This window comes from Diuraphis noxia, unplaced genomic scaffold (assembly GCF_037042655.1).
Source record: "Diuraphis noxia isolate RWA-SAM2 unplaced genomic scaffold, SU_Dnox_SAM2 contig0005, whole genome shotgun sequence".
In the NCBI taxonomy this organism is placed as follows: Eukaryota; Metazoa; Arthropoda; class Insecta; order Hemiptera; family Aphididae; genus Diuraphis; species Diuraphis noxia.
The window spans coordinates 29,340,850-29,353,256 of NW_028301715.1; the positions used below are offsets into that span (position 1 = coordinate 29,340,850).

The following is a 12,407-nucleotide window of genomic DNA, read 5'->3' on the forward strand; positions in this document are numbered from 1 at the left end:
ATAAAAATTAAAAATTATGGTTATTCATTAATTTGTTTATTTAAAAAAATATATTATATGTTTTATAATAATATTATTGTATTAACTATCATAATTTATATACCTATTATCTTAACCCAAAAAAAAAGGTAATTAGATACAAAATCAAAAAATTAACAAAATATGCAGTATAGGTATACAAAAGTATCTATAAGATGCCATTAATATTTGCCTATAGCAAAGCATTTTTAATCAAATGCGTTTATGTTTGTTATAGCCTAGCTATAGAGCTGTAAATTAAACGGTATCGTGTTGTAACGGTTTTTCGCTGCACGGTGAAAGTTTATTTAATTCATGGGATGATGGGGGGAGGAGAATAATACATATTATTATTACTCTAAACTGTTGACGTTTCGCGTGTACGACTGTGTAGGTATAATTATACACATTTTTGAGCTGAGCGTTTTCGCCGTTTCAGATACCGAATTCCGGTTGGTAATTAGCAGTGGGTCGGACACGACGTCGTGTCACAGTAGTCCGGCCATGACCGGATGCAGCCCTTTGTTTGCCGACCTGTCGGGCACTCTTTCGAGACTGCCGAAAAACAAAGGGAGAGTGATCGTGCTCCGAGCGCCCAAGGCCGAACTGAAAGCTGTGTGGCAAAATCTCATCCAAAGACAAATGTAAGCTGTGCGTGTGACGTCTTTCCGTTGGGAACTAATTAAACAATATTGAGAAATTTTACGTCCATGGGTAATTCCCGCCCGGTGCCAACACTAGTTTTTAGACACAGAATCAGGACCACGCTGCACTCGATTTAGGAGTGTTAGGACCGTTCCGTCGATTATTAAGTAGTGCCATTGGTTGTTACCACGATTTAGGATAATACTATATTAAATCGTGACTGTTATTAGACTTACTATACCTGGTATAATCGTGAGTGATTATCTATGGTTAATCAACGGTATAAAATGTGTATTATATAGATTATAATAAAAATAATATATTACAACAAAAATACTATTAAATGTAGGTGTTAGGTACTATTATAAAACGACCAATGATGCTATCAAAATTTAACAGAACCATTTCGTTAAAATATAGAAAATATGCACACGCGATATTGTTAATTCATAATCTATAGTATAATACCATAGAAAAAAAAACATTTTTTTTTTTTTTTTTTATGTTTATGGATTTTTAACAGGTCGGCAATTTCTGACACCTCGTTTGGCGCAATGCGTATTAAATGAATATTATTATTAAAATGAACGAGCTTGAAGTAAGTTGGTGTGGTTCATAGGGTGAGAGAAGGTGCATGGGGCTCGAATAAAACTTTTTTGAACAGCTGCAATTTTAAAACGATGCCCATTATTACCACTTCAACTGTAATGTAATATAAGTATTATATTATTAAAAATACCTACAAGCCAATTGTCAGTTACCACACCACCATAAATCATCAACACTAACACCAGCTCTTATTCAACCAAAATATGCCCTTCACAATAATAGTAGTGTGATAATAATTAAAGCACAAATTTTAATATCCTAAGAAAAAAGAAAAATTCCTTTAAAATTAAATTAAATTAATGGTAAAACAATTAACAATTTTTAATAAATGATTTAAATTCACGTGATTAAGCCTTGTGGTAATTGATTGTGAATAACATACCTACCTATTTGTTTTATATACTCGTATATATAATAATATTTATTATTACGTATCTTCCTGAACGTGTCGAAAATTTAATTTGTTAACCGTTGCGAAGCCACCACCACTTATATATATACGGGATAAATGCAGTCCACTCCCGCCCTAAATTAATATAACATAATATATCACATGGATATATTATTGTATAGGTAATACCTGTTTATAATATATATATATATATATAGGTTTATTATGTTTAATGTACTAATAATGTATATTCTTATCGTGTAAAACGGTAACTGTATATTGTTTGTTTGCGTCTGTTTATAGACTGACGATGGACAAAAACTCATTTGCGCCGGACGGTAAGTGTAGGGGACCGTCGTCGTTGGGACCACCGGACTCACCGGACGATCTGTTGGCCAACTCGCTGGCCACGCTGGACGACGACGTGTACGCGGACAGGCTAAAGGTACAGTGTAAGCTCTCGCTAAGCAATCCGACCACGCCCACAGGCACCGAACCCGACTGTTATCCCGTCCGTCCGCCGTCCTGAGATTCGGTTTCCCGGCCGAATAGATGCTGCAGCCCCACGAGGTTCTAAAAAGCATACTATTGCTGCCGTTCGGGTCCGGGAACGACGGAAGGCACCCCGTAAATGTGCGAATTATGTGCTCGCATATACATCATAATATATAGTATAATTCTTATACGAGCCTTCGTACGATGTATATATAACAATAATACCTTCCTATATAAAAATTACCCACTCGCAATCAACGCAATAATAATAATTATTATTATTTAGGCTGTTGTAGAATATAAAATTTAAAATATTACCAATCTATTATGTATAATAATATGGAATGTCTATGTTTATTCTTATTTTATTTAAAAAAGTTAGTATGAAGGAGCCAAGATCACTTAAAATCTTAAAATTAGGAACCTAAATTACTATAGAAAACTTACTAAAAAGGAAAAAAATTTCAACTATTATGCATAATAAATATTACTACCAGTGGTCCGATTAGACATTGTTAAAATATTTTTATTGATTGACCTTTTAACTATGTAGGTTGAGAAGGAAAAATACTTAATGTTTACAACCCAATATAGATTCAAGGAATAGAAAATATTTTCAATTTTTGAATGATTTTGGTTTTAAAGCCTGATAAATTAGAAAAATCAAAAGACCTGCCTATAACAAACTAGTATTTTCATACCTTTACTAACTTTCTAGTTTTACATTTCTCGATCTAAAACTAAATAAGGTGCTCCAACAGTCTAATTAACTTTTAATGACGTTTTAATTTCCGATCGTCTAATCGTATAGAATATATTATTATAACGCATACATGGGTGTCGATTACACGAACAAGATATTGCCAAGAAATTTGATTGTTCAATATACGATTTTTTTTCGAAATTTACACAATTAAGTATCAAACATGAATTTTTTTTTCATAGCGATAATTGAAATTAGATCGTCATCGTTTCAGATGAACTATTTTTATAATAGACTATATTAACTACTAAAAGTAAATTGATGATACATCATTAACAATCAATAATATAATACGTTATGCTATTAAATTAATCGATTAAAATTAGCATCTACGACTGATTATCGATATGATCGTAAACCTCTATTCGTCGGGTGCATTATGATTTACAAATAATAATATTATACATTCTCAATGCAGTAGGTATATATAATAGGTACTCCTGCGATGAGATCGTGGCCATTTTCTGTTTTAATGTCGAGTGTGGACGGATATACGTAATACATTATAATATTATATACAGTTGAGGTACGCCTCAACAGATTATTTTTTATTTAGAAATGAATGCTATATTATGATATTATATTGTTCATTAATATATATAAACGTATTATATCCATATAGCTTCTATCCGTGCGACGAACGACTTGCATTACAATTATTATTATGACATATTATAGTTATCATCTTCCTAAATAGCTGCACAGTTATAATAATATTATGTACTAAGTATATAAGTACATAAACTATTTCGATTGTATATTAATGCATGTTGTACTAATTGTATGTTTTTCAGTGACGTATCTGAAGCTTTGACAAAAAAGGGTGATTTTTTTTAACCATAAATCTTTCGCACGAAATGTTTCTATTCTACTCTCCACTGCCATTCGTCGACTTTTTAAATTTAACAATATTATTTTCATTATTTTTTTTTTTTTTATAGGCAATTAATAATAAATTTTATGCAATCAAATTCTATGATAGATCACGCTTTTGTAAAATTGGTAGATTTGCACCTGGTGTTACACAAATGTCCTTTTTTTGATTATATTTATTAATATATTATATAAGCTGATAATTTCATCATCGTATTATGCCATAGATACAATAATTATCAAACATTCCGCGTAAAAGGCCACCCCATCTATAGCTCAAATACGTCACTGTATAAATATTATACCTACAAAAAATAATTTCATACATATTAGGTATATATAGAACGGCAGCAGTAATAATAATATTAATATTGTATACGTATAGTTGTTGGCACTGCAATGTGTATTTTAAATACCTGTAATCAATAATTTTGATATTCAACGTAGAAATAATATTATTATTTGAATACCGTAGTGGCTTTGCCAGTTTATCTAGTCGCCGTTTAGAGTAAACATTTATTAATATAGCACAGGGCGCCAGCATCTATTTGACGCCGGGAATAGGCGGATCTGAACATGATAAAATCACTCACATACATAATAATATTTGTATACATGCATTATAATTATTATTATTGTATTTGTAAGTCGAATTACTGAGTAGTTGTAAACCGATAATGCTATTGAAACATCGAAATCGATAAATCCATTAACGTATAACAATTATTATTTTGTTTATAAATCACATCCTCATGATATAAAATTGTACAGCTTAAATTATAATAATTATCATACTAAATTAGCGTGTAGCGCTCTACACTTTCGTTTTTAGAGTAATATTAATTATAGACTCATTATTACGATATAATGCCTCTTATAGTCTCTGGAACTGCCTGTCTATTTTTTTTTTTTTTTTGTAAAACTTAATACTAGCCAATAGAATTTCGTTTTGGCGCGTTTCATAAACTATTTCTTCCTTAATGATATTTAAGTTGCTTAGTGTACATAATCATTAAAGATATTTACCATAAAGGTATATATTTATTTTAAATAAATTTTTTTTATAAAATTAAAACATAGATATATTAATAATTATATATATTACGTTTTAAGTAGTTCACTGTTCTTAAATGTCATATATTATGATATATACGTGTTAAACTAAAATGTTTTGTTAAGTGTAAATGTTTCCGTCCCGAAAGTTTTGAACAACTTGTCTACGTGATGGATTTGTATTTGTGAACATATCGTTTTTGATAGTAAATTATCTTTGTAGTTGAATTAAAATTTGAAATATTTGTACTCAATTTTAATGAATAAAAATGTTTTCAAACAATGAATACGGTCAAATTTTTTTTCAAATATTGTTCAGAACTATTTAAACGGTAAAAACTTTTCACATAACTACTTTACGCATTAAACAAAGTGAATATTTTAATGGTATACTCACTATCCTGATAAGTATCAACGTTTTCGGAACTATTTTTCTCGCATAGTTTTAAGTCATTAAAAAAAAAAAAACAAATTTATGTCAGGAAAAATTCTTCTACATTTCTCAGAAACATATTCTGCTTCAGAATATTTAAAGAGTATGCAGACATTCAACACTTTTAAAAACTAAAAAAGAATATAATTATTTTATAAATAAGAACAGTGAAAACATAATTTTATTCTTCAAAAACATTAGTTTAAAACTACTTAAAACTGTGTAAAGAAAATATTTCCAAACACTTGAGTGCTTTTTGAGCTATACCAAGAATCGCGTTGTAAGTAATAACAATAATACATTGTTTTATTTAATCGCACAGCTAAAGCAGATCATAATGCGTATTGCGCATTATACAATTTCTAAAATCACTTTATCAATATTATTGTTACCGTTTGGATAGTAGTTGGATCATTTTTCTTGTTTACAGTTATTACTACAGTATACCCTCGCCGAAGAATGAGTGGAACGATGAACGACGGTTTTATGTTAAGAGAAAAATAATGTACAATGCATGTATACAAAAAAAAAAAAATCGTATTTTTATAACGATTACTTGAGTGTGCGAGAATGTGCAGATGTGTGTTTTTTACCTGTAATATTATTTTTTAAGCATGCACAACACATTCGTGCTTGATTATTTGATGCATTGAGTTAAAAAACTTTTGTTGATATAACATAAAGTGCGTGATGTTACACGACAAGCTATGCAAATGTAATATTCTGTATCATGTTACAAGAGCATATATTGTGACTGAAAAAGATTTTTCAATCCAAAACACTGCTGCGCGACTGTTTAAAGTTAATATAACACCTGCAGTTGATATGGCTTTGATTTTGCACCCTTTGACTTTTATTTTCCAATGTCGACACAAAATCTCTCATAACTCGCACAGTTTACATATAAGTTGGACTGTGTGCAACAAAAGTATATTAACCATGCAAGCATGATATGTACAAGTTGAATGCGTTTCCGGTTACCTACAGATTCACGAGACGAATAACCTTTTTTTAAATTGTCTATATAGTTTTTAAACACAGATTTCTCAAAAGGTAACTCGTTCTTATCCACTATAAGTGAATCCGATTAAAAAATGTTCAAATAAAATTAATGAATGAAGTTTAACGCAATCACTAGGTATTTTGGGGTTTTTATTTCGATTTGTATGATAGTAATTGGGCTTATTTGTAAGTGCTAGTTAAACTAATGTTTTTTAAATATATCGAGTCACACTGTAATGATTGATTTCTAAATCGATTCGGAAAAGGGTCCTTTATAATATTTAGCTTACCAGCAATCCAAAAATGTCTATTTAGTTTCGCTTGTGAATGTCAGCAGTAGGTATAAATCATAATGTGTGCAGAAAATGGATGACACGCGCATCAGTTCGAGCTATTTTATTCACAGTACCTACGCCTCGCAACATATCACGCAACTTGAGTTATTTTTTTAAGAAAAAACTATCAATCGATCAATGTACAACGCTATAATAATGTAAAACCTCAAGAACTCGAGAGCATGTCGTACCGCTAAACGCTTATTATTGTACTTATATCGACACGACCAAGTCCTATAATAATTTTATATTGTTATTGCTGTTTATACAAAAACATAATATATCATAACAGTTAATTTATAATAATAGGTACAAATGGTATAATGTAAGTTGACCAAATCATTTATTGTCAACATGCATGCATGTCTTGTAAAGTATTCGAATAAAAGTATCTCAATACTTCTTTTATACTCGAATATATCATCCCCGATGACCTTAAAAAATAACATATTCAAATAAAATACGTAGTCATATTAAAATTTTTCTTCTATAAATTTTCAATACATTTTTGATTGGTCAAAAAACTTAAAAATTTAACACAAAGCTCCTCATAAGTTACAATTATAGCTGCCGTTTAAAAATATCAATGATTCATTTGTTAAATGTTTATGCAATTTTCAATTTGTATACCTAGCTTAGGCTTGAACATTTAATAGAAGGTTCCTAATAAGTAGTTCATACAATTACCAAAAACTCTAAAGAAATATGACAAATTAGAAATTTAAACGAAGATTAATGACTTTTTGTTAGATACCTATGCCATATCTTGTACAGAAATATTTTTCGTGAGTAGGTATATGATTCTTTCACTTACATTAAATTCTTTCATTCTCGTTTTAATCGTTTCATACACACAATGACTTTTTCAAAACACTTAGATTAATATTTTGCTATTTTCTATTTATTCCACAAACCTATTCATACCGATCTGTTGCAAGTCAGTATATTGACTTGAAAGTTTATAGCAATAATTTATGATATAAATATGTAGACACATTTACAACAATTAAATATTGATAATAAATGAAATGTTTTTAATAAAATTAATTCAACCTATCATATTATTATAATAATATTAAATAAATTATTATAATATCAAAATAAATATAACATAAAATATACTTATTAGTAATGTAGACTGATACACAGTCTTCACTTGTAATCGTTTTTCTTTTACAATAATTTATCATTGAACTCGAATTTATAACAAATACATTACACTGATTATAAGTAACTACTCAAAGTACACTCGATACTTATACTTAGTAGCAGGAAAGTTAACTAATTTCCTACTTTTTATACTCTCGAGTACTTTTTTTTTTGAAAAAAAATTAATAATGTACAAAATATTTGTATTTTTAAATTTAAATTAACTAATCGCCTTCAAGATCACATTAAGTAAGAAATCGAAAAACCTCGGTTATACGAGTAGATCATCGTGTAACCATTGTAATGTTTCAACCAATTATTTTGGTTATTTAAAAAACAAAAAATTTGCATTAGAAATTAGAATGCCATTTCACCCACGTGTAAACGTATTTCAAATACAAAATAAATGTGTACTTTACAAGACCGAATGCATATTGCATATCTACTTTTTACACGCAAATTCAAGAGATTGTTAACTCAGTGTAATGTTCTACTAAACATACTTGACATGAAGGTTTTATTTTTTTTTTTGTTTCGTACCTAATGACACGCTAGCTATCATTTACGCACTCAACTTTTGTGTTTTAAACGATTTTAACTGAAATATCATAAAGTCATTAAAAATATTTATCTTCCAAAACAAATTCTCATTTGTCCAGTCTTGCGGTAATGTATATTATGCACATGTTATTTAATGTCAACTAAATTTTAAATCCTTAGAGAGAATTGTCTGTTCAAAAAATACAGACACTGTTTTTGTACGCGATTTAAACCACTCGCGTTAAATATAATATTATATCATACTATAAGACAGTACCTACACACATTTAGGTATATTATTAATATATATTATTTCGTCGTACATGATGTCTGGATAAGGTCTGTATACGTTCAACCGATACCGACGACCTCCTCCGACACGCATAACTTGCATGATATAAACAAAAACCCACCAAAAATCCAACTGCATCGTATGCCGTCTGTGGATTTCTAGACGTTTGCCGCGTCGTTAGTGGACGAGAGGTGTCAGCGGATGACCAAGAGCAGCGCGTGCAACAAGGGCAAGGCGCTGCACATATCGCAGTGGATAAAAGGTGAACTCGGAGGCGGATTGTTTGGCGGAGGCAGTTGTGCGGGTGTTGGAGGTGGCAGCAGCAGCGGAGGCGGTGGTTGCGATGACGATGACTTGGAACTGTGGACCGAAGAACAGATGAACGCCAAACGGGCGGAAATCGAACGTCGGTTGTCGTCAGCTGCAGCGGCCAGAGACGGTGTTGAGGCTATAATCGAGTATGCAACTGCGGCGGAAACCGTGTCGGTAGTCAGCAGTCCGGATGACAGTCAAGTACGTTACATATTATAAGATAGTAAAATAATAATAATCTCAAACTTATTCGAGATGCCTGGTCGGTGAGCATTCGTTTATTATTTTTATTTTTTTTTATTAGAAATAAGCCTCGACAGCGGTGGCCATTGGCTGACATTGTTTACATTATTTTTTACATAAAATTGGTTTTTGTATAGTTTTTACAAAGTTTAATTTTTACATATTATACAATATACTTGTTTACAATAAATTTTAAATTTCAAGTTCTTTTATGAGGTTTAGTATCTGTCTGATGGCAGATACGTTTAGACCTAGTGATTGATATAGAAACTCTAGTATATTGTGTTTGGTCCTTGGAGCCTCTGTTTATATGCATTCGACGAGTATATGTTTGATAGTCAAATGGACTCCACATGTTGCACACTTGGGTTGTTCTTCTCTGCTTATTAGGCAACCGTATGTGAAACGAGTGTGTCTTGAGCATTCGTTTAAATAATAAATATACTGTTCGGACAGAAAAATCAAAAAATTAAGCTCAATTATTTTTTTAAAACCTGCATGACTTGTATTTGTTCTTCGGATGTGTTCTCTCTGGCGTGATCTTATCTACCCTAAGCTAACGCGATGTGACGACCAAATGAATATTTACTGACTCGCTTGTTTCATTACACGTTTGTGCTGTTTAGAGAACCGTCGTGCCGGAAAACGTATGTGACAAGTGTCAGAGAACATGCGACATCAACGGCAACCAGCAGACGGACGCTTTCCTCGACATGAATCCCGAAAACAAATGGAAACCGTCCACAGTGTCCGTGTCCACAGACCTCAGTCCTTGTGAACCTTTCGGAAACATTAATAACAATAACAATTACGTCAATAATAATTCCGGAAATGATAATGATAATGTATACGACGATGACGATGACGACGACGACGGACTCGAACCAGATCGACCGTACGCTTTGCTCGCTTCCTCTCCACCACTACAACGTAGTAGTCATCAACATTATCAACAACAACACCAACAACAAATTCGACCACAACCCCGGTTTTCGTCAACGTGCAGCCTGGACAGAACTGGCACGAATCGTGACCATTCAACGGATAGTCTAGACAGAGTGGAGTATTGTTCAACCACCGACTACAGGTAATATTATTATTGCACACTATAATCGTCTGTAAAAATTAATCGTGGAGAATTTAATTAACTAAACTAACAATTATAGCAATATTAATGGTTAAATTAACTTTTAATGTATTTTTGTCAAGTCATACGATTTAAGATTCACATTCACATGTATCATCTTACAACCGCACAACATGACAAATTTCCACAAAAGTCCAGCTGAATTCATTTTTTGTTGTTAGCTTTAATATGAGGAAATTATTCTGATAATAAACATTATTTGTGATTTTACATTGGCTTTTTACGATGATATAGTGATGCGTTTTTTTATTATAGGTACTCCCGTGATTTTCATTCATTTTATTTTTTGCTACAGGTGGCCAGAAGACTTTTGTCCCGTTACAGCCAGCTGTTGTCTACCAACGGACGAAGACTATAACTACGATGCATCGAGTGAAGAATTCTGGGGAACGCCTAACAGCAGTACCACATCGCCGCTGTCTGTCGAAGTAAGCGAAACGTTATAAGCATGTTTGAACCTCTAAGCAAATACTTTTATGCCTGATTAAACCATTAAACAGCAGATAATTGAAAAGCAAAACGATTAATTCCTGGTCAAATGTTGTGTAGGTAGTATACTCAGCACTTGATGCAATATTAAAATGTGACTGTTATGTTTTATTTTTTTCATTGGACTCAATTTCCCGGTAAATCATAAACCATAATAATAATATTATATAGTTATACGTTATTTATTTTACAAAATTTAGATCACACGGCGCCTTGGATAGGCAATTCAGCTACATTCGGTCGTTTATTCATTATTGTTTTTGCGTCTCATATACACTTATTATTTGACATTCGATAAATTCACCATTACTTATAAAACTCTAGAACGTGGTTCAGTCTAAAAGTAAAACGATAGATCTCCTTTATAGCAACAGGTGAGTATATTATATTTGCCAGTATAAAATGTAGACATAATGGGGTACATCCAATAATGTAGTTTAATATCGCATTCGACTTGACGAATTTATGGGGAACGACCTGGGAGAGAGGGGATAAAATCCGGCTTAACTGCTACAGATGGACGGCCGGTAACCGAAAGGTGGCTCAGTTGGCGAAAGCCGAGAAGACGTTATCAGTTGCAATAGTGAATGTGCATTTGAAGGTCGACCAAATATCAATTCCCTTTAATTCGAACACAACGGTTTATATGCGAATTCATCATGCTTAATAATTCGTTTTTCTTAAAATCTCACTTACGCAATTGATTATTAAATTCAAATTCAATAGCTGCAAGTATTAGTTGGAAAATTAGAAAAACAATAAGGTCAGATTTGATTTTTACAACTAATATTATGAACATTATTTGATCATACCTATTAAAGGTGAATTTTAACGAAGAATGGCAAATCGAAACGCCTTCAGTTGGAACGTCATCTACGCCTAAAAAAAGACCGGCCCGATTAGAACCACTGATCGAAGAAATCGAATCGTCGGACAACACTCCGTCGTACGAATATAAAGAAGTGTGTATACTGTATATTATAATATGTATATATACAACGGATATTATTTGTCATCATTTTTTCTTCCAAATTCGCTACTTAGACATATTATCACATTATATAAACGATATGGTCATAGTTTTAAGTTTTAATTAGTATGTATGTCTGTATATGTAATGAGCACAGAACGTTTATGGAGAAGGTCAGACTCTGTTGAACTTTAAGACCGGGCACGTGACTGGGTCCAAAGACAAACACACTGTGGACAAATCTATCACCAAAAACTTGTAAGCAAACAGTTATTACGTACAAACCGCATGAAAAATAATCTAGTTTGTTGTCCACTTTGTGTGTTGAAAAGAAGTAGTAATTATGGTTTTGCGAATGCGACAGATTTAACATGTTATGGCGGACGTCCGGAAGAAATCGTCCGAAGAGGACTTGCAGCACCGAATCCAAAATGGGAGCAAATTTTATCCGGAGACGACGCGTGAGTATCTATAATATACTGCAGTTCCTAATTTAAACAGCGTGATCTTATAAACAGTAAATTAATGACATCATATCAAAATAAAATTATTATTTTTGAAATTATCTTTGTTTTTTTATATGATTTGAACTTTGAAGTCATCATTATAAAACAGCGAATCAAAATTTTGTAGTGTAACCCTACAGTG

At 31.8% G+C, this 12,407-nt stretch overlaps 1 protein-coding gene across 6 annotated transcripts in view; it reads left to right on the plus strand.

Annotated features, from left to right (window-relative positions):
- Nucleotides 1-12,407, plus strand: part of PsGEF (Protostome-specific GEF) — a 54,988-nt gene that overhangs the window by 39,919 nt on the left and 2,662 nt on the right. The window contains exons 20-27 of one of the 6 annotated variants that reach the window (XR_016192225.1): nt 458-662; nt 1,967-2,108; nt 8,761-9,111; nt 9,780-10,240; nt 10,596-10,728; nt 10,850-10,926; nt 10,990-11,163; nt 11,611-11,724. Coding sequence is in view for 5 of the 6 variants with exons in the window: in XM_089229931.1 (XP_089086057.1) it covers nt 458-662; nt 1,967-2,108; nt 8,761-9,111; nt 9,780-10,240; nt 10,596-10,728; nt 11,611-11,751; nt 11,917-12,017; nt 12,092-12,220 (1,663 nt within the window). In the remaining variant the exon portion in view is untranslated. Of the gene's footprint in view, nt 1-457; nt 663-1,966; nt 2,109-8,760; nt 9,112-9,779; nt 10,241-10,595; nt 10,729-10,849; nt 10,946-10,989; nt 11,164-11,610; nt 11,752-11,916; nt 12,018-12,091; nt 12,221-12,407 lie in introns of those variants that run through there. The other 5 variants (XM_089229931.1, XM_089229932.1, XM_089229930.1 and 2 more) reach the window with 5 other exon arrangements.